The 20,726-nt window shown below is 43.6% G+C and overlaps 1 protein-coding gene across 4 annotated transcripts in view; it reads left to right on the top strand.

Annotated features, from left to right (window-relative positions):
- Positions 1 to 20,726, top strand: part of Abp1 (Actin binding protein 1) — a 58,721-nt gene that overhangs the window by 24,806 nt on the left and 13,189 nt on the right. For all 4 annotated transcript variants that reach the window (XR_008608427.2, XM_055061275.1, XM_055061273.1 and 1 more), the window contains 3 exons: positions 5,386 to 5,508; positions 11,402 to 11,482; positions 19,481 to 19,630. Coding sequence is in view for 3 of the 4 variants with exons in the window: in XM_055061275.1 (XP_054917250.1) it covers positions 5,386 to 5,508; positions 11,402 to 11,482; positions 19,481 to 19,630 (354 nt within the window). In the remaining variant the exon portion in view is untranslated. The remainder of the gene's footprint in view (positions 1 to 5,385; positions 5,509 to 11,401; positions 11,483 to 19,480; positions 19,631 to 20,726) is intronic.

Genomic DNA, 20,726 nt, shown 5'->3' with positions numbered 1-20,726 from the left:
AATGATAACCCTGTATATTAGCTGCCATTTGCTGGGCGGCAGACGACGAAGGGAAGAGCAGACGACGACGCGCAGATGACAATGTACAGACGACGAGGAGAGGTGCGGCACATATGCAGTGTGCCGACTGGTGATATTGGTTGTTGACTTCGGAAATTGTTTTCTCGCTTCAGACAAAATTTACTCGAATGAAAATTTCTAAATCACGAGCTATTGAGCTATTGAAACAGCTCTAAAGCTCTTTCTAAATCACAAGCTATTGAAATATTAAGCTATCAGACAGATATTTATCTGGAGGGCCTTAATGCTTAAATTTGGCTTGAATATCACAAGAAATTCACTTCTTGCCAACTTTGGAGGTATTTTTCTCAAAAAATATATTTATTAATAATTTCAAATTATTTTTAGCAAACACTGTAGTAACAGGCAAAAAGGGGAAAAATTATGGTAGCTGAGAAAGATAACACAGCTAATGCAAAAAATTACTGAAAACACAAGTTTTATTGCTTTTTACTGAGCCAAATAAACATGGAAAATTCTAAAACACTATAAATTATGACAGAAAAGGATGTTCTGCATTCGTCGCCAAGGTCTGTGAGTGGTGTCGCTGGCTAACACTCCCAGGGTTCTACTAGTACACATAAATACCCAAGAAAGTGGATGGGGAAAGGGCGCCGCAGTAGCTCAATTGGTAGAGCATCGCACACGAAATGCAAAGGTTGTGGGATCGTTCCCCACCTGCGGCAAGTTGTTTTTTCATCCACTTTCATTTCCATTAATTTATCATTCCTTTATTTCGTTTACTAAGCACAAGTAATTTCCCCTATGTTGTCCTCGGTGTCAGTGTTTGTTGGCTTCTTATGATATATAAGTTATGACGTCATATGAAAGAAGGATGCCAATACAATGCCCTAAAATAAAATTTGTTATTGCACCTAGTTTCATGCCTGAATATAAAAAAAAATTACCTCCAACCAACTTTTACACCTTTGCGGAAATTTCAGAGCGCTCATATGATCAGAAAATTTTTTTTGATAAATATACATTGGTGAAACCTTATTCACACAATAGCCATGTAGCCCTTTTATTTTTTTTTTTTTTGAAGAAAATCAATTATGGTTAATTTTTTGTGTAGGACGTTTCGCGTAGAATGACCCTATAACAAAGTCAGTAAAATCGGCAGTTTGCTTCGTTGTATTGAAATTCGACCTTTTATGGAAATAAGTACAATCGCCAATCAATTTTTCTTACACTGAAAGGGGCCGCAGAATTTTCCAAATTATCGGGCAAACGAAAAAAGTGAATTTCGATTAGAAAACAATTTATTTTGATAATTTTGGGAGTCGGTGACAAATGATACGGTTTCACGCCACCTAAGTTGACGATATCTTCACATCAGCAGTACGAATTTAGCGAAGCCATCCAGGCTTTTGCATGTACTCCGCCCCCACGGCTGATAGCGTCGCCTGCACTGGAACGACGCTATCAGGAAAAGTGCCGGCAGGGAGGGAATGCCTCGTCTGCCTCTCCCTCCAACGAGTCACCGAAACTTGAGATTACGCAACCTCCAATACTAAACTCGCGGGTAGACTGCTTACATGGTGCCACGCTGTCTCGGCACGCCCACTCTTTGCACATGCGGCAGATTACCTCTAAAGCAAAGTGCGCGGCTACGTATACGCTTGGCCGTGCTTACAACCATTCACATCCACAACCGAGACACCCCCTCGCGCGCTTGATTGCATTACCGCGAGCTCACTCCCCTCCCTCTTTCCCTTTGCTTGCGCGGCGTCCCTGTGAAGCCATCTTTCTTATCTCACCCTCATGCACTTCCCTTGCACCTGAAGCAGACAGTGCACGGGGGTGCAATGGATCTTATCACACTTGAACTTTAGACGGAACATGATGCAGCTCCACTTCGGTGGTTCCGCAGCGTGCGATTTGAAAGGTGCGTTTGCAAGCAGCTGCTTGTACCGTATTTACTCTGGTAATGATCGCGCCCCTGAATTTTGTCGTCAGAATTCTATTTTTTTTCTTTCCCGTGTAATGATCGCACCCTGAGCTTGTCGCAGCGATATGTTGTGTGCCAAGTCTAGCTAATGATGATCGCGCTTACCATTTGTCGAATGCTGTCAAATGTTATGCGAACGACTCTTGAAGACATACCAAGCGGGCCTGCATGCACCAAACATTCTTAAGCAGATGCCCCATTTCATTCCTTTCATCACTTTCCACACTTCCATGAAAAAAAAAAGAAAGCTACAACCAAACTTGCCTTGGCTTTATTACTTGTAGGCTTCATAATGGTTTTGGCTAACAACAACGATAAAAAAGGCGCCTTTCAATTCTTCTCGTCTGCACTCGTGGGCACGCAACAAATCGCGAGCGGCAACGATAGTGGCCACGTTTACAGTGATACGTTAGAAGTGTACCCTATTCATACGCCGACGCTTGTAACACAGCTAAGATATTCGCCCACCCTTAGCGGAAATGTGCCGTATTAGGTTAGTAGTGACGACAAATGCCGCAGTTTCCGTAGCATGCCCACCATGTGTTTCTATGTCACTGGCAGCTAAGCACACCCATCTCTGTTTCTGTCCCCTCAAAGTGGACATGGCTATGTTATTGTCGCAAACTTGCCAATATTAACTATATTACTCAGTACTGATACGGAAGAAACTGTTTCAATGCGTGTAATGTACTGACGAGAAGAAAAAAAATTGTGTTCGGCTTGCTCCACAGGCAGCCATTTTTGTTTTGGTGTCCCGCACCATCCCGCACTATTACAGTGCAATTGTACAGCGGCAACCACCTGCTTGACCTGTTGTCATCCTGCAACAAATGCGAGATGAAAAAAAATTTTTATGTGGGAAATTTAACCCGCGTAATGATCGCACCCCTGAATTTGTGTCAATTTTTTTTGCAAGTGTGATCATTGTGCGAGTAAATACGGTAATTCAATCATTTCACCATCTGTGTCCGCAGAAGTTTCTTTTATTGTTTCGGCATTCCTTTGCAGTGGCAGTGAAATTTCGTTGTATTGAAATCGCATACAAAAACACTTCGTTATTTTGAGGTTCTAAATACATGGTGTTCTATGGACAAGAGGTTAGAAAAAGTTTAATACTTCGTTATATCGTGAATTTCTTTATTCTGAGGTTTGTTATATCGAGGTTTAACTGTATTCTGACATATCAAGGAACTCCAGAATTTCTCTTTGTTAATTGTTTCCTAAGAGTGTTACAGAATTATAGAATGGAGCAGTGCCAGGGCTATCATTAGTAACACAGAATTGAGGAACAAAGATGCGGTCAAAAGAGAGAAATACATGTAAGCCTCAGTGCAATGAACTTTAACATAGCGAAATTCTCAATATAATGAAATATTTAACATTTTATAACCTTTTGTCCATTGAACATCATGTATTTAAAAATTCAATATAACGAAGTGTATTTATACACGATTTCAGTATAACGAAATTTCACTGCTGCCACGAAGCAAAATCAAGACAATAAATGAAAACTTCTGCCGACATAGGTGGTCAAATGGTTGAACTACAAGTGGCTGCATGTGAACGTGCCTCACAAAGCACCCACCGAAGTGGAGCAGCGTCATGTTCCGTATGAAGGCCAAGTGTGATAGAATCCTATCGCACCCCACGCTTTTAGGTGCGAGTGAAAGCTTGTGAGGGTAAGCTGAGAAGGATGGTGGCTTGATGAGCACAGACTTCCCATGTGAGCAAGGGGAAGGGGTGGGGATTCGAGTGGACAGGTCGGCACGCATCTTTTTGTTTAGCACAGTTGTGGCTGGGCGGGGATGCCAGCACCGCTGAGCGCACATGCAGCCCGCGCGCGTTGCCCTGTTTTAGAGGTAATCTGCCACACCGTATTGCAAAGAGTGGGCATGCCGAGATAGCGTAGCATCATGTGCGCTGTCTTTCCACGTGTTTACTACTGGAAGTTGCATAATCTGAATCTTATAAACAGCATTCACTCCCTGCTGCTGGCGCTTTTCGTGATAACGTCGTCCCAATACAGGCAACACTATCAGCTGTGGGGCCGGAGTGGATGTGAAAGCGTGGTTGGCTTCGTTTCGTACCGTCGATGTGAAGATATTGTTGACGTGGCATGAAACTGTATCATTCGTTGCCGACTCTCAAATTCAACAAAATGAATTTTTTCCTCAAAACAATTTTGCTTTTTCCAATCGCCTGATAATTCTGAAAATGTTGTGATCCATTCTGTCTAAGAAACGATCCATCGGTGTCTGTACTTCAATAAAACTTCAGTTGGGGCTAGTTGGTACATGGTATTTTGAAAGTGAAAAATTCAACGCTAAACCCAGGACAACCCACAAAGAAGAGACGAGACAAGCACTGGCACTGGCTAACAACTGAGATTTGTTCTTTTTGCGACAACACATATAAGTACCCTTCACCGCTCAACCACGCATGCGTGCGCCTCAAGAGACACAGAAATTCATGTCACTCTAAAGCCAGTTACTGAAGACGTGCACGCAGGAAATTATATTCAGCTGAGTACAGAGACAAGGATGTATGACTGATACAGTCGTCTGCTTTTTCCTTGATGTGGAAAGCCTCCAAGGCTAGCCGCGCATGTTCATTTGTGCTTCTGTCGACAATCGACGTCACATCGAATTGCGGTATACAACTGCAGCAAGAATTAAGATTGGCAACAAGGTGTGCCCCTTTGTCTGCATTATTATTGACTTTTTGCTCATGTTCCCTAAGTCGCTCGTTAATACACTGTCCTGTCTGCCCAATGTAAGTCTTTCCACATGAGAGAGGGAAAGCAAGGATGCCAGATCAAGCACAGGATATCCTACGTCCCATGTTCTACCGGAGTGGTTTATGCTTTCCCTCTCTCGTGCCGGACAAAATTAAATTGAAAGGAGTCATTGCATAGTATGAACGAAGGAATGTTATGGAGATCTAGAAATGTACAAATTAGCTCGCACAGCTTTATAATGTCTAGTGTTGACAAAAATTCCTTGTTACGTAAGTGCCCATTCACTGCTTACCTTTGGGAGGAATGCAGCTGAGTACATTTTTGTTTTGAACTATAGGCCTTCTCTGAATTATGAAGTGCATGGTGATAGATTAATGAAGAAGGAATGATAATAGTGATTCAATGCTTTGTGGATAGAGCATAGGTTAGTTATCTGGGTGCAAGTAGTGGGAAGTTAACGTTGATTCAGTGATCAGTGCACTAGCTATGCAGTGGTATGTTGGATGGAATAAAATATGGGGAGCCATTCAGAGTGGCCCATGTGTGAATATATGGCATCATGGCCCCCTTAATGCAAGAAAGTGTTAATGATACATTGGTGTTGAAGTACAATATTTGATGACTTGTGTTCACACAGTTGAAGGATGCTCGAGCAAGAGAGGAGTGGTTCAAGGAACGATCACTCTCTATAGACAAAATGCGGGAGGCAGAGAAGAACGCCCAGAACTCTTCGCACAACAAAGTGAACAAAAAACTTTGGGTGAGTAGGCTTGCATCCATCCTGATCTTGTGATCATTGGAGAGAGTCACTGAAGGTCATATTTGTTTAAGGCATTAAATGCATACAATCTGGTAGAAAAGATCAAAAGAGAGAAATAGAAGAGAGGAAAGACAGAGAGGTTAACCAGACGCACATCCGGTTTGCTGCCCTGCACTGGGGGAAGGGGTATAGGGGTGAAAAGAGAGAGGGAGAGGAAATAAGGAGAGCACAGTTTTGCGCCCACTTGAAGGTTCACACCAAGTCTACACACGGTTGCCAAGACCTGTCGACTTGAGGTACTTCAACAACGCTTTCGTGGCTTTCTATGCCATTAGCGCGTAAGGCCATGGTCCAAGGATCTTCATTTCTGAAAATGGTCTAGAGTCCAGTTGGTTCAATGCTGTCCGGAGAGCTTCATGCTCCACGTCATACTGGGGACAGAGACATAGGATGTGCTCATTTCTTTCTATAGTTCCACAAGAGTCGCACACGGGCGTATCCCCCTTTCCAATCCAGAAACCAGTAGGCTTTTGTAAATGCCACCCCAAGCCTGAGGCGGCACAATACTGTTGCCTCAGAGTGGGAAAGTTTTGATGGCAGTTGTAGCTTTAAGGATGGATCAAGCCTATGAAGATGACACTTCGGGAGGTTGGGAGAAGACCAGCATTTGTGTGTTATAGCTTTAGCCACGATATGAAGCTTTCTTGCAGCGTCGCTTCTGAATGAAAGGATTGGAACTGGTTGGGCCTCCAGATGGGCAGACTGGGCGGCTTTGTCGGTAAGGTCATTACCAGCAGTGCCGGTAGGTCCAAGTAGCCACTGGAATATAATTTCATGCCCTTTAGCAATAGCTTGATGGTGGTCTTCTCTTATTTCATATGTCAGCTGCTCATGAGTCACATAATATAGGGTGAAATGCACTCTGAAGTGAGCAGTGCATCGACTGCTACGGGTATGTCCGTTTTCAGGACTCCTTCGAAATCAGCATTAGGAACTTTTTAGAAATTCATTTTTATTTATATTCTACTTTCATAGAGCACAATGGTAAACTTTTTATTCAAAAAGATGGTCTATGCATAGGCTCGTGTCTTGCCTCTATACTTAGTGACATTCTTTTAGCTAGTTATGACAGATGCCTCATGAACACCTACTACAGGCAAGCGCTGTAAAACTGGTGACATACTCAACTTTGGGCTGGACAAATTGTTGACATGTTTCATTCCTGCATGAAGAAACTAGAACTACTGAATTTCCTGATAATAACAAACTTAGGTTCCTTGACCTTGAACTGTTTTTACCTGACCATGTGTGCTGGCAGTCTGCCCCCTGCTCCAAGAAGAGCCCCCTACCTTACAGCTCGGCTCCCTACCTTTTGGCATTTTGGCCAAAATGTAAGGTAGAGGGTGCCAGAATGTGCCAATAAGTAAACAGAGAACACACGGGGCTCCGCAAGTGTGATAAGAAACACACAAAAAAGCCTGTTGATTGCTGCCACAACATAGTATATGAGATCCCTCTCTCGTGCGGTCATTGCTACAAACTGGCCGTTGTATTAATGACCGCCTCAGAGAACATTCAAATTTAATGAAGGGGTGTGTTGACAGCCACCTAGCCATGCATAGCTCCCGGTGTGGTTGTCGTGCATTGCTTGACAAATACAAAATACTAAGGCGCTATGGTGACCAGCATACACATGAGATATATGAGGCCTTTTGCATCGACCAGAAAGGCGATATGTGCGTGAGTGTGCCTTCGGTATCGCTCCTCGCGAAGCAACTCATGTACCTTGCACGAGGATGATGGCGACCATTTAGTTGTGCTTTTTCACATTATCCCTCATCGCTGTGTATTCCATCCTGCTATGATATGTTCTCCTCCTCTCCCTTCTGCCTGTTCAAGCCCCTGTATATATTGCTGTATGCGCAATGAAATATTGGTTGAAAGTCAGCGCTTCGTCTGTCTCAGTCACGTCCCATTGTTCAGTGCTGTTACTCGTTTTCTTCAGACATGTACCAACCAACCCAAGTTAGCACATTATTACCAGAGGGGAGGGTACCTGCTTCAAAGAAAAAAGTTCTTGAAGCAGACGTAATTGGCAACAGCAAAGTTGCTGAAAAAGTCACTGTGATCTAAAAAAGTGTGTTGTTCCAAAGTTGCTGCTGCTTGTGTGCCGTGTCTAAAAGTAATTAAAGTAGAATCTTGTAGATACGATCCTGTTATGTACGATTTCCCGGCGTCAACATTCGCGATCGAGAACACAGAAAATGACCCAATAGAGTTGCGCTTATTGAGGCGAAAGCCTTAAGTGACTTGTTGCAATGGCTTATACCCAAAAAAAGCGGCATCTAGTCCAGTGATGCATAAAATCAGTGATGCAAAAAATATCATCAGGAATGGCCCATACCCGTGTAAACAAGCAAAGATGCAATGGCTGAATATGTAAGAAGACATGGAAGAAAGAAATACCAACGGAAAGAAAAAAACCGAACAAGAAAGCAAGGAAAATGAGAACAAAAAAAAAGAACGAAAGAAATACAGAAAGAAAGCGAGAACGAAAGAACCTTTAGGTAGTGCATTAGGTGCTCGCATGTTTCGTTGAGGAGGTTGACCTACAGCGTCATACGTTTACTTCACACTGCTGCCCGCTATGTCTTGCAAGAAGTCTGACACCTCCAATAGTATAACTTTATGCATTACCATGTATGCAGCAGGATTTCGCCTTCATGTGTTACAGGAGTGTAACTTGGTGCCAAACTTCTCTTTTTTTACCAGTTCATATGTTTCCGGAAAACACATTCTTTCATATTCCTACTGGTGGGCAGCGCAATCCGGACGAAGGACAACAGGAAGTAGTTGATTAGAGCGCCTAGGAACATGTTCAATCACCAACTCGCCCAGCTAGCTGTGTTAATACATTCTTTCAGCACTGACGTTCAGTACAGTAAAACCTCGTTAAACCGTACCCACTTAAATAGTAGTTTCATTTTAAAAGTAGTAAAGTCAAATTCCCGACCCAGTGGCCATTGAATGTAATGTGTTTTGTATACGCATATACCGTACCAGCTTACTTACTGTTAACCGTACCAGTTAACACGTAGTGTTTCCACTTTTTGTCGTGCAAACACTGCAGTGTGTTGTCTCCATCGGGTGACCCGGCAGAACTACAAGCCTCTGAGATCAGAACAACTGCCTCCAAGTGCCCTGTGCATTTGCGTGTGAAACCACATCAACATCAACATTATTTCGGCGCCGTGCCAGAGAGCGTTGTTGCATCGTGCAAACAAGGACTCGCGTCATGCCGAAGCTCGGATAAAAAGGACGCCAGGTGCTCAGCATAGAAGAAAAATTAGACATCGTTTGTGCTATCGAACGTGACACGAACAAGTTAGCGCTGGCACGCGACAGGGATCTACTGTTGACTACGGTGTGTGGCATTTGGAATGTGAAGAAGTTGCTCGGCAGCACTAGTGCGACCGCGAAGAGATGTAGACTACGAGGTTCGACTTTTCGCCATTGTTGCCTCTGTTGTTGCCGAAGTGTCGACTAGCGACAGTGATGAGGACGACACGGAAAGTGGCAGCACGGGCGATTCAGGCCCGACAGTGGCTGAAGCTGCGCGTTACGTCAGCCTCATGGATGCAATCGTTGAGATGAGAACGGCACCCCGCAACGAAAAAGGCGCCCCGCGACTTCTGCAGCGCTACAGCCCATGTGCATGGAGAACATGCATCGCCAACGAGGAATCTGCCATGCGAGTGTTCTCCGAGAAGAGGGGGCTGGCTGAAAAGCTGGCTCGCAGCTTCAGTAAGTTTGAGGCCGCTGTCGTCGCTGCTAGGCTGCCGTGGCATCAAACGAAAATAACACTTTTGTCGTGCAAAGCGAATAAATACTGCATGTCTTTTCCCCTTTCATCGCACTCTCTCTGAGTTCCGTTTTTGACAGGTAAGGCTATCTCATGCTATTTCGGTTAAGTAATACTACCGTTTAGTACATCCTTTTTCCGAGTGTCAGCGAACTAGGGTTTAACGAGGTTTCACTGTACATCGCCAAACTGCTATATTAGAATACGTTTTCCGGCTGCTAGATCCCATGTAGACAAGAAAATGCACAAGGTGCATGCAATTGAGAACATTAGCTGCCTGCCACGGCAGCTTCACCGCAATACTCACCTGCCCACCTCGTGTGAAAATGCCAGCGCACACTCAGTTTCTTATTCCTGCACCAGCAAATCTCCCCGGTCGTCGCACGCCTATCACCGCCAACCCTATGACAATAAGCATCTTCACCTATCTGTTCTACAGCACGTGGGGCGTACTGCCGTTGTAAGTGTACTGCACAATTATAGTAGGCGATAACCCAAGCACACCGCCGTTGCCTGCTGTACGCTGCACTATAGAGTGCCTTGTTTTCCTCCAGCAGCATCTGGCATTGGCCACCAGCTCGATTTTGTTTTTGTTTGCTGTCGCCGTCTTAAAACACTATGCAATAGGCAAACAGTAAAGCATGTCTCGAGCCGCCAGAGGCCCCACCATATCTATGTGCATCGGTGTCTCATGCCTCATGCCACAACTCTTAGCGCAACTCTTCGCATTAAGGTCATTCCACGCCAAATCAACCACCCATTTTACGACCATTACGGATATAGTCGAAAAAAAATTTCCAAGAATAATATTTTGTAACTTCTCACATACATAGCAGACTTGCTGAGCTATCAGTGATATGTCACATATATTTTTAGGCCGACCACCAAAACAACTTTTTGACCTTGAAAATGAAGCTTCTTGCAAAAAAATAAAAAGGACATTTACACTTTTCTTTTTCACGTGATATGCTGAACCTCCAAAGCTTGAAATCTTTTTCGGCTATTCTATGTCAACCGGGCTACCATTCTATATTTAATTTGTGCCTTCTGGATTTTAATGTGTTTAGAAAGAAAGAAAACGAACGTTTCAATTTCACTCTCTTTTGCTGGTGCCAAAAGCACTTGAAGTATTCAAATATTTGAAAATTGGATATTTTGACAGCCACGCTACTTCATTGTCTTGCCATACAGACCATTTAAACAACTGTATTGTACATTGTACCTTTGAAAAAAAATGTTGATCGATGCCTTCTAGCTTAGCTGGGCTGGAAAAATAAATTGCTGCCAAAATGCTAGAAATGTTTTTGCAGCAAAAATAAATGCAGAGAATGAGTTTTGAACTTCAACAAACGTGCAAAATTTTTCAGCTATATCTGTGATGTTCGAGAAAACGCTGGTTGATTTGGCGTAGGATGACGCATTACCTACATGCCAACTACAGTTGAGTGTCTCTGGCGCTTCTTTTTTTTCTCTAAAATGTATGAACGAAGTTCTACTGCAGTTAATAAAGTATGTATGTGCTCCACAAAAAGTATGTGCTCAGGGCACGCTTTAAAATAAAAATTAAAATGTGTGCTATTTTCCCTTTTAATCTTCCAATGTTGTGTCCATTACATTTTTACAAATTTTATATTTCACAGGTTGGCAGGTATGCATGTTCCATGGGATGGTGGGAATGAAGTAAATTAAGTGTCAGGCTGCAGAAAATGGTCAAGTGCTACTGCATCAGTTATTGTGATGGGGAAAAAAAAAATTTGTTAGGATTGTTACTTATTGCAAGCAATGCAGTTAGGGACATAGTTAGGGACATAACTATTTTGCTGAGCTGGCAAGGACAAAACATGGTCTTACATTAAACTTGCTTGTTTCTACACAACTGGAGCTGTGTATCTTCTGCACAATGATCTTAAGGGGTTTCTATTTCTATTTTGTATTGCATGTGCCATCAGTCCAGCTTCCTTTGCTTGTGGGAATATGTTCTGTGTGCGTGAATATGCCTTGACTTCAATGCCTTTCATTTTCTTGGAGCAGGAGCAGCAGCTGCAAGAGGACATACAAGATGAAGAAGAACGGAAACGCCGGTCACAGAGTTTGAGGAATCAGCGGAGTGAGGTAGTGCTTTGTAATCCTCTTCATTGCGGATTTATTCCGAAGCTGCATGGTTTCACTTGAAGGAGGTGACATCTTCTTGAATGTAATGCAGTTTCTGTGTTGTTCACTAGCAAAAAAAAAAAAAATTTTGAAATGTGGTCAACTCAAACATTTTGTGCGCTGTACTGCACAATTAATTGGGGCATTATATTTCAAGGGGCTCTCCATAGTTTAAGTTTAAACTCCATTTTATTAGAATAAATTTCCGGTCCTCTTGGAGTTTGAATTAACCCTTTGAGGGTCGAATTATTTTGAAAAAAACTTTCCCAGGTGGTCACTTTATTGCATATCTTGAATGTACAAGATGTATGAAGTCAGGAATAAATAGTAAAAAAAATTGGGAACAGTATTTTGGTGTCGGCATCACTCAGAACTGCGAAATGTTCAATAGTATTTCAGAGTGTGGTATGCCTTGAAACATGGGTCTCCGCACAGCGCCTTATCGCAGTCTGCACACCTAAAATGCGTGTATGTTCTTCTCTTGGAGCGACGAGTTGTGTTGGCGCACACATGACATCTTCACTGCGTGCGGCTGCCTTGGGCAGAGGTCTGAGGCACCCTCTCAAGTATGCGCGTTGCCGCAGAGAGCGAGAATACCTCGTGAGCAGCGGTGATAAACAAGCTAAGAGCAGCGCCAATCAAGATAGAAATCAACTTCCGCCGCCCCTGCGATAGCGTGATGACAAAGAGAAAAATCACGTTTCGCGCGGCTCTGTTGCGATCACGCGGAGGAACCGAAACCGCGAAAGCGCGTTGCCGCTGAGAGCGAGAATACCTCGCGAGCGGCGGTTATAAACAAGCTAAGAGCAGCGCCAATCAAGATAGAAATCAACTTCCACTGCCTCTGCAAGAGAGTGCCGACAAAAAGAAAAGTGAAGTTTCGCGTGCCTCCGTTGCGATCACGCGGCGAAACCGAAACCGCAAAAGGGGTGTTGCCGCAGTCTGCACGATGCGCTGAAGCTAGAAATCAGTTCCGTTTATCTCCCCAAGAAGGTAGCACACATTTCAAACCCTTCTTATAAGTGCTAAGAGGTGGCAGCACCTCCCAGTGAGCACGCATCGTCATTATGGCGTGAAATTTCAAACGGAGGGTCGAAACCGTACCTGTACGGCAAAGACCTTGCGGGACAGAAAACCGCCGCCGTACATGTACGGCAAAAACCTTCAAAGGGTTAACAAGATTTTACTGTACTATGACGGTTTGCAAATAGGATGGTGGAAGGAGAGCTCAGAAAAGGCCCCAATAATCTCTCTTGCTTTGCAAAATGTGCGGTGGAAGTCTCGTCATTTTAGGCTTCGCACTCATTTGTGGGGCAAGTAGCAACGGTTGCTCTCTCTTACCTGTTTTTGGTCAGGGTGACACTAGGCACGGAGCATGGATGCTCGGATATGAGATGAGAAAGGGCGGGTTGAGAGGAGGAACTGCACCCTAAGTTGAAAGTGCCAGTCCAGGGAAGCTTTGTGGAGAGTGACATCAGGGCCTTTTCTCATTTCTCTTACATGGCAACCAGGTTTGGTATACATTGCTTGCTTTTGATTTTCAGCTTCTCAGTTTGCTTTGAGGTCACATAATGTCCGTTCGGTTCGCCTACACCACTGTGAATCAGTTCACGACTGGTCACGAGAAGTTCAGAAGTTGTGAAGCTAGACTTCAGTGGTGCAGACGCAATGTAACACTCGGAAACGAATTCTGAGGTGCCTCTGCAGTGCAGTCCTTATGTTTTGTGCGCCTAGCCTAATGTGTGCTGTCCGTGTAAGTTTAAGAGGTCCTGAATTGTAGGTGTGGTTGGTTTCTTACATGTTAACATCACACCCCACATTGTAGACACTGTAGGCATGTGCGTAAGCAAGGTTTCAACAGCGCTTACAGCCCTGTGCCGCATCGTCTGCTGTGCTGCTGTTTCGCACCTGCATGTCTGCACTATCATTAGGGAGGGTTGTAAGAGTTGGGGTCGGGCATGTCAAAAGGGGTAGCTGGCCTATGTCGTCGTCCAACTCATCCACATTAAGGACGTTGTTGAAAGGAAGAACATGTTCTCATCGAGAACGAGGAGTACTGCGTTTATTTATAATATCTACGTGAGGAGTGGAGAACGTTGCATCTCATCAGTCTAGTACGACTGAATTGAAGCACCCTGAAGAGCCGAAATTGTTTACCTAAACCCTTTCTGTCCTCCCTAGATCCCTATGCCAGGGAAATCTGCCGCCCCACTTTCATCCAATTGGAGCGTCCAAAGACGTTGAAGGGCCCGCATTGAGAGCGAGGGTTCACACAATCACTCCCACACCTTTGTTCACTGAACACGGAGAAAGGATGGAAGCTTCGTTGACAGGGATTGTCATGCTTGACTCAAGCTGGCATGTCTTGGTTCCTGGGATCACCCAGCAGTTAGCTGGAGCTTCTGTCAAACGACCGTGGTGGTTACCGGAGTCCATGAGGAAATGCCGTAGAACACCCTTTTCCATGAGTTTCTTGCTCGCATTGGTCCGCGACGGCAACAGTGAACCAACAAACAACACGCGGTCCGCTAAACCTGTCTCGCCTTGCTGGCGCTGCAGGTCTGTCCGAGGGGGATGCACTGTTAGCTTCGAAAAGTGATTCGTCGCAATGGTACAGGAGAGGCCCGCTGGCCGATCGTAACAGGGTGCATAAAAATCGTCAACCAGACCTGCACCTTTTGAAACGAACACCGTCGTTCAGAGAGCGCCATCGCTTGACACCGCTGAAACGAATGGCAGGGTACACCACCTTGTGAACTGATTCAGGTGGTGCCTGTGAATCGAACAGGCCTGTATTCTGCACTGGTCCTCCCGCCGCTACCTCGATGCACTGAAGCCACCCTCTGACACAGGCTTGGACGCCATGCTGTAGTTTGGCTGTACGATTTATTTATTTATTTATTTATTTATTTATTTATTTATTTATTTATTTATTATACCCTCAGGGCCAAAGGCATTACAGAGGGGAGTGGGTAATATAGGTTACAAAGACAATCAATACAATACAGTGAGTTTTGTTTAACATAATTTTAACATTCTCCAAAATAAATAAAGGTGGTTAGTGCATTGCGAAATAGTTGATTATTTTCAATGGCTGCAATATCTGGAGGGAGGTGGTTCCATTCGACAGATGTCTGGAGAAGGTAGGACTGAAAATGCTTTAGTATTGCAATTTTTGATGCCACCCTTGCGCTGATGAGAGATGGGAGATGTATTCCGGGGGTGAAATAAAATCATCATGTAGCTTGACGTTATGATATACCTTGTGGAATAAAGTGAGGTGACTGATTTTCCTGCGAGATTTTAAAGGTGGGAGAGAAAGGTTAGTTTTCATGGCTGTGATACTTGCGGTGCAGTTGTAATTTGAAAAGATGAAGCAAACGGAGTTCGAGAGAAGATACAAGATTTTCATGCCCAGGGTCCCATATAGACGATGCGTATTCAAGTTTAGGTCGTATTAGTGATTTATAAAGTAGGAGTTTTAAGGACGATGGAGCAGCAGAGAAGTTGCGACGTAAATACCCTAACATGCGATTAGCGTTATTAGTAACGTATTCAGTATGGGTATTCCATGTTAAGTTTCATGATATATGTACGCCTAGGTATTCATATGATGTGACGGAATCAAGAGAAATTCCATTAAGACAATAAGAAGGGGAAGTGTTAGAGCAGCGAGAAACGCACATGTACTTACATTTGTTGATATTTAATTCCATTTTCCACGTTTTGCACCAGTTAGAGACCAAATTAAGATCGGTCTGTAGAGTATTAACGTCGTTGAGGTTACATATTTCTCTGAAAATAGCACAGTCGTCAGCAAGAAGGTGGATGGCAGAAGATAGGGTAGACGGAAGGTCATTAATATAAATTAAACATAGAAGTGGTCCGAGGACGGATCCTTGTGGTACACCAAATGGCACGTTAGTAAGCGGTGAGGCTGTGCCGTTAGTGAAAACAAACTGCCACCGGTTAAGAAGGAAAGGTTGAATCCATCTAAAGACATGTGGATAAAGATTAAGATGACTTAATTAATAAAGCAACAATTGATGGCACACTTTATCAAATGCTTTCGTGAAGCCTAAAAGATGCAATCGGCGCAAGATGACTTGTCAAGAATGCAACGTAATTTATCGGTGAATGACAGTAACTGTGTTTCGCAGGAATATGTTTGACGCAAACCATGTTGCGCAGAAGAAAAAAAAGAGTTATCGTCAAGAAAGGGGGCGATGTGTTTAAAAATTATATGTTCTAGTAATTTGCAGCATGTGCTAGTGAGTGAAATGGGGCGATAATTTTGAGGCAAGTGCTTATTACCGGATTTGTGAAGCGAGACCACTTTCCCGACTTTCCAGTCGTTAGGAAGGCTTAATGAATCGAGTGACTGCTGAAAAAGTTTTGTTAGTATGATTGAACTTATATATAAGCACAAGTACTTTTTAGGAATTTAGAATTAATTTCATCACACCTCGGAGATGAATCGTGTTTTAAAGACTATTAATTTAGCAACGCCAGGAGCATCAATAGTTATTGGTGGCATAATGGAAAATACGTGGTGCGGCATATTTGAAAGATCAACTGTCGTGCTCGAGAAAAAGCTTTCAATGAATGTTCTATTCAGTGCGGTAGCACAGAGATTATTTGGGATTATGTTGCCGGAGGTATCTTGCAATGTAATTAAAGGGTCGTGTGCAGGGTGTATAATGCGTCAGAACTTTTAACATTTGTTTTCAAAATAGATGGTAAAGTAGAAGACAAAAAGTTGTTCTTTGCATGTTTCAGGGTTTTCGCGTATGTATCAGAAGCAGCCTTGTATGTCAACCATCGCTCAATAGAAGGTGAAAGTTTGGCAAGACGGAACAAATGTTTCTTTTTGTTAGATAGTCGCCTGATGTATGAATTGTACCAGGGTGCTCGAGGGTTAGAGGTGACGACACGCTTAGGAATATATTTGTCTGATAGTTGGTGTAGCTTCGTTTTGAACAGTAGCTAATTTTCTTTGACAGAGTGAGTATCGAAATTAACAAGAAAATGATCAATAAATGCAGATAGTTCATTATTAATAGTGGAAAAGTTAGCCCGTTTGTAATCTAGAATGTTTTCTTACTTTATTTGTTTTAGGACGTGGCGTATTAATCACGAAATTGAGCAGAAGATGATCACTGATACCTGGCAGATATGTTAGATCTGTAGTTAGTTCTGGATTTGTGGTTAGGATTAAATCTAGAGTGTTTGCAGTACTTGTTACAGTCCTAGTGGCTTGCGTTACTGAGTTAGCAAAAACAATCTACATAGGTCTAAGATAGCTTGTGACAAAGGCAGCGATGAATAAAGCAGTTGAGCAGTCCACAGGATAGTTGGAAAGTTAATGTCTCCGAGTATAAAAAGTGGTGATTAAGATAGCGTGTGTGAACCAAGTTTATAGCATCATGAAGTTCGTTAGTAAACGTGGACGAATAGGGTGGGGGTGCGGTAGCAGACACCAATAATTATTTTCAGATGATTGATGACTACCAAAGTGAAAACTAGTTCCAACTCGCTGCAGATTTGAATGCATGTGGAAGGAATATCTTTTGAAATGGCAAGCAGAACACCACCGCCACATCTTGCCGTCCTATCGCAATGATACATCGAGTAACGATGAGCGTCGTGAAAGATTTCAAAATCAGACACGTGCGTTGGGAGCCAGGTTTCTGTTAGTGCAACAATGGAAGGTGTACATGTATCAATGGCGGAAGATAAGTTAGTATGTTTATTAAGAATGCTTCTGATGTTGGTAAAAAAGAACAGACACAGGAGATAACTTCCCACGGCCCCTCGCGATTCCCTAGGATACAACTTCCGATGCGTAATCGGTATCTAATCTACTGGCTTCGCCATGTGTGCTAATCCCATTGGCAGTGTCAGCGGTCACTGTTCCCTGCACATCATGTTCGCCACGTGTGCCGACCTCGTTGACAGTGCCAGTGATTGCATTGTACATAAAGCATCAGTTATTGAAGTATAGCTTGTTGTATCATAGTTTAAAAGAGCAAGGGCCAGCGTGGGTGCTGCCGAATTCAAAAAATTTTTTTCGAGCCAAGCATGTTGCAGGCGAGAAATCTTCACTGATAGTGATGCCTTTTGACTTGAATTCATTATGCAGGGAGAGTATCTTTTCTTTCATTTTTGAGTTGGTAAATTTGACTGTGACAGGACGATACTTGTCATGTGAAAAAATGCCCAGGCGATGTGCACGCTGGATTAAAGCACCAGAGCACAAGTCGACGACCTCAGTCAGTGCTTCTAATAGTTTAGATTTGGTATCTGCCTGAGACTCTTTAGCATCTGATATACCCTGAAATATTAAGTTCTCACGTCGGGATCTGTCTTCAGCTTCGTCAAAACGAGACTGCAGAGAATCATTTCGATTATGCTGCTCATCCATCGATTTCTTTAACTATGAAAGTTCTTGACTAATGTTGTCAAATTTCGTGGCCTTTTCCTCGAGTTCATCAAGCCTCTTGTGCATGCCAGCTAACTTTGATTCAATGTTCTTTTGACTATTTTTAAGGGCTTTTATGTCCGCAGTCATTTCGGCCTGACCTTTCGAGCTTTGCAGTGTACGAGAGTGTACTTCTTTCAGGAGCTGAAACATAACCTTCATTTTATCAGATGGATCATCTGGTAGGCTATCCATATCTGGGAGGGCCTCGGAGTGAGTTGCAGGACCCGGGTTCGACTCAATGTCACCCGTGCGCAATAGCAAGAGAACCAGCGAAAAACAATCGCAAGCAATATCACAGCAAACCCGTGGGCATGGGAACAGTAACAAACAGCGATCATCACTCCTTTTTGGGTGCAAAGAATACTGCGTACACACCTGCACGGTAAAAAAATGAAGCATTGGAGCTATGCCATTGTCACTGCTCCCATGCCCACTGAAGGGAAAGCAGGCATGTCGGCTTCTTAAATCCGGTGCTGGTGTTGATGGCATTGTCGATGATGCTGGATGGCTATGGACGAGCCACTCCGCGAGCGTAGAACCGCGACTGGACGCGCAGAAGCTGTCGGTGTAGGAAATTCCGGGAAGTTCAGCCGCCGGGCCAAGGTCAATCGGCGAGCCACAGGGTGCAGCCGAAGATGTCGTCACGATGAGCGACAGCACAGCCTGCATGGTGAAAAAATGAAGCATTGGAGCAATGCCATTGTCACTACTCCCATGCCCACTGAATGCCCTCTGATTAAGAAACTGCTGAGAGTTTCACGCAAAACAAGAATGGAATGTTACAACTGATAGCACTCGCGTACGTTTTAGGTAGCACATGAGCACTGAAAGCTGATGAAAGCTCACTGTACAAACATTTGTATAAAGTATGGAAATTCTCTGTGCACAATGTGTACATACTCAGGGCAGTGTGTAGCAGCGGATACTGCTGATACGGAGAGATGTGTGTTGCCCAAATGTTTCTTTCATCTTTTAAGCTTGGTACACTGCACTGTGGATATCCTGTAAGCTGACAGTACCTGGTGATGGCATGAATGAAACAGCATCAATACTTAGCTAATGAACTGAAGTCACTGTCACCTGCTTCCTTGTTTTGGTGAGCAAAATGCAAAAGCAGCAAACTGGTGTGCATGTGTCTGTAGATTTTATGAGCAAGCCATTCTGTGTTTTGCCTAGCTATTGCACATAGCTTTATGTCTAGAACGTTGTGGCCTTCGCAAGGCTTTTCTTCTACATGATCAGCTTGTACGCCTGCTGTCACTGTTCCTATGGTGTTGCTTTGTGTACAAGAGAAAGCCTGTTCAGTCACACTCATCAAATGAGTCAGTAGGCTAATGCAAGGGCTTGAGTTGAAGGATCATTATGGCTACTGCCAAAACACTATAACTTGCATTGATTACTGTTATTACAGTTTTCGCTGTGTAGTGTTGGCAAATGGAAATGCCAAATGCAGGGGAGAAATTTTTGGGCTGCAGGAAGCACAGGCACTGATTGCCCAGCGGACCATCAATCCAAAGGCCATGTTTGAACCCACCACATACTCTGGTACCTATGCCTCCCAAGCTGCTTGTGTTGAAAATCATGCATCTGCAAAACACACTAATCACGGGAGCACGGCCTCAAGAGTAAGTAATGCTTAGTTGGCCTTTCTGTGGGTTACTTTGTGTCTGCTGCAAAGTGACTGCTATATATTGCCGCACATAATCCAACATTTGAGTGTGAAAAGACCCTCACAACAGGGACTTGTGGAAAAGAGAGAGAGAGAGAGAAAAGTTGTAAAGGACGTTTGACAACAAATATAGCTATGACTTACTGCTCAATTCTAGGCGTTGCAAGCTTTATCATCACTCCCAATAGCAATGCAGCCGTCAGTGTCCTTGCCGTTGGTACTGTCTTTCCATAGTTGACTGGCTTTGATAGCGTCAAATTGGAGCACATTGTGAAACGTGTAGACTGGTCGCCTGCAGTGCACATCCTTCCTACGTTACCCAAGTGTTGTGCTTGGCATGTCCAATTGGAACTTTTCAAGAGCCTGACGCATCTCTTTACCGTGAGGTTGTGTTTAATTGAAACAAAATATACTGCCTGCAATTTGATTGACACTGAGCCTGTAGAGGCAGTTTCGTCGCTATATGCACTTGACATATTTCAGCAACACCACATTCTTAGCAAGTCGCTGATTGCAGCGCTAGCAAGGCACTATGTGTCTTTGGCCATAAAGTAGAAAGTTGACCAGAAACTGACCAAAGAGCCAGTTTTGAACCAAAGCTAATGCCGAAGCATAAAGTGCAGCTGTACGTGAAGCCGGTTTGACATTCGTGCCACCATTTGTACTTGTGCACAATATAATAAAGCTGTGCGTGCAGAAAAAGAAACTTAAATTGGGAATTTGGTAAAGTGAGGTGTCTTTATTTCTGCAGTAAAAATTACTCCACAGGTTTCTGTACAGCCGTCCAGATAGTTGCTATCTTGTCATCGAGCATTTATGAACAGAATCTTGCAAGAAACTAAGCCAATAATTACGAGACCAAAAGCATTCCATTGCATGTACAGGTTGCACTTATTAGGTACTAGCGACCACAGTCATATGATGCCATGCTTACATTATCATCATCATCATCATAGTCCACGAATGTTAGGTTGCCACTATGTTTCCAATGACAGTATGACTCACTAGGATAAAGTCACCATATGTCATTTGCCATATTCATTGGCTATAAC

Source organism: Dermacentor andersoni, chromosome 1, assembly GCF_023375885.2.
Source record: "Dermacentor andersoni chromosome 1, qqDerAnde1_hic_scaffold, whole genome shotgun sequence".
In the NCBI taxonomy this organism is placed as follows: Eukaryota; Metazoa; Arthropoda; class Arachnida; order Ixodida; family Ixodidae; genus Dermacentor; species Dermacentor andersoni.
This window is presented reverse-complemented; position numbering and strand designations above follow the sequence as displayed.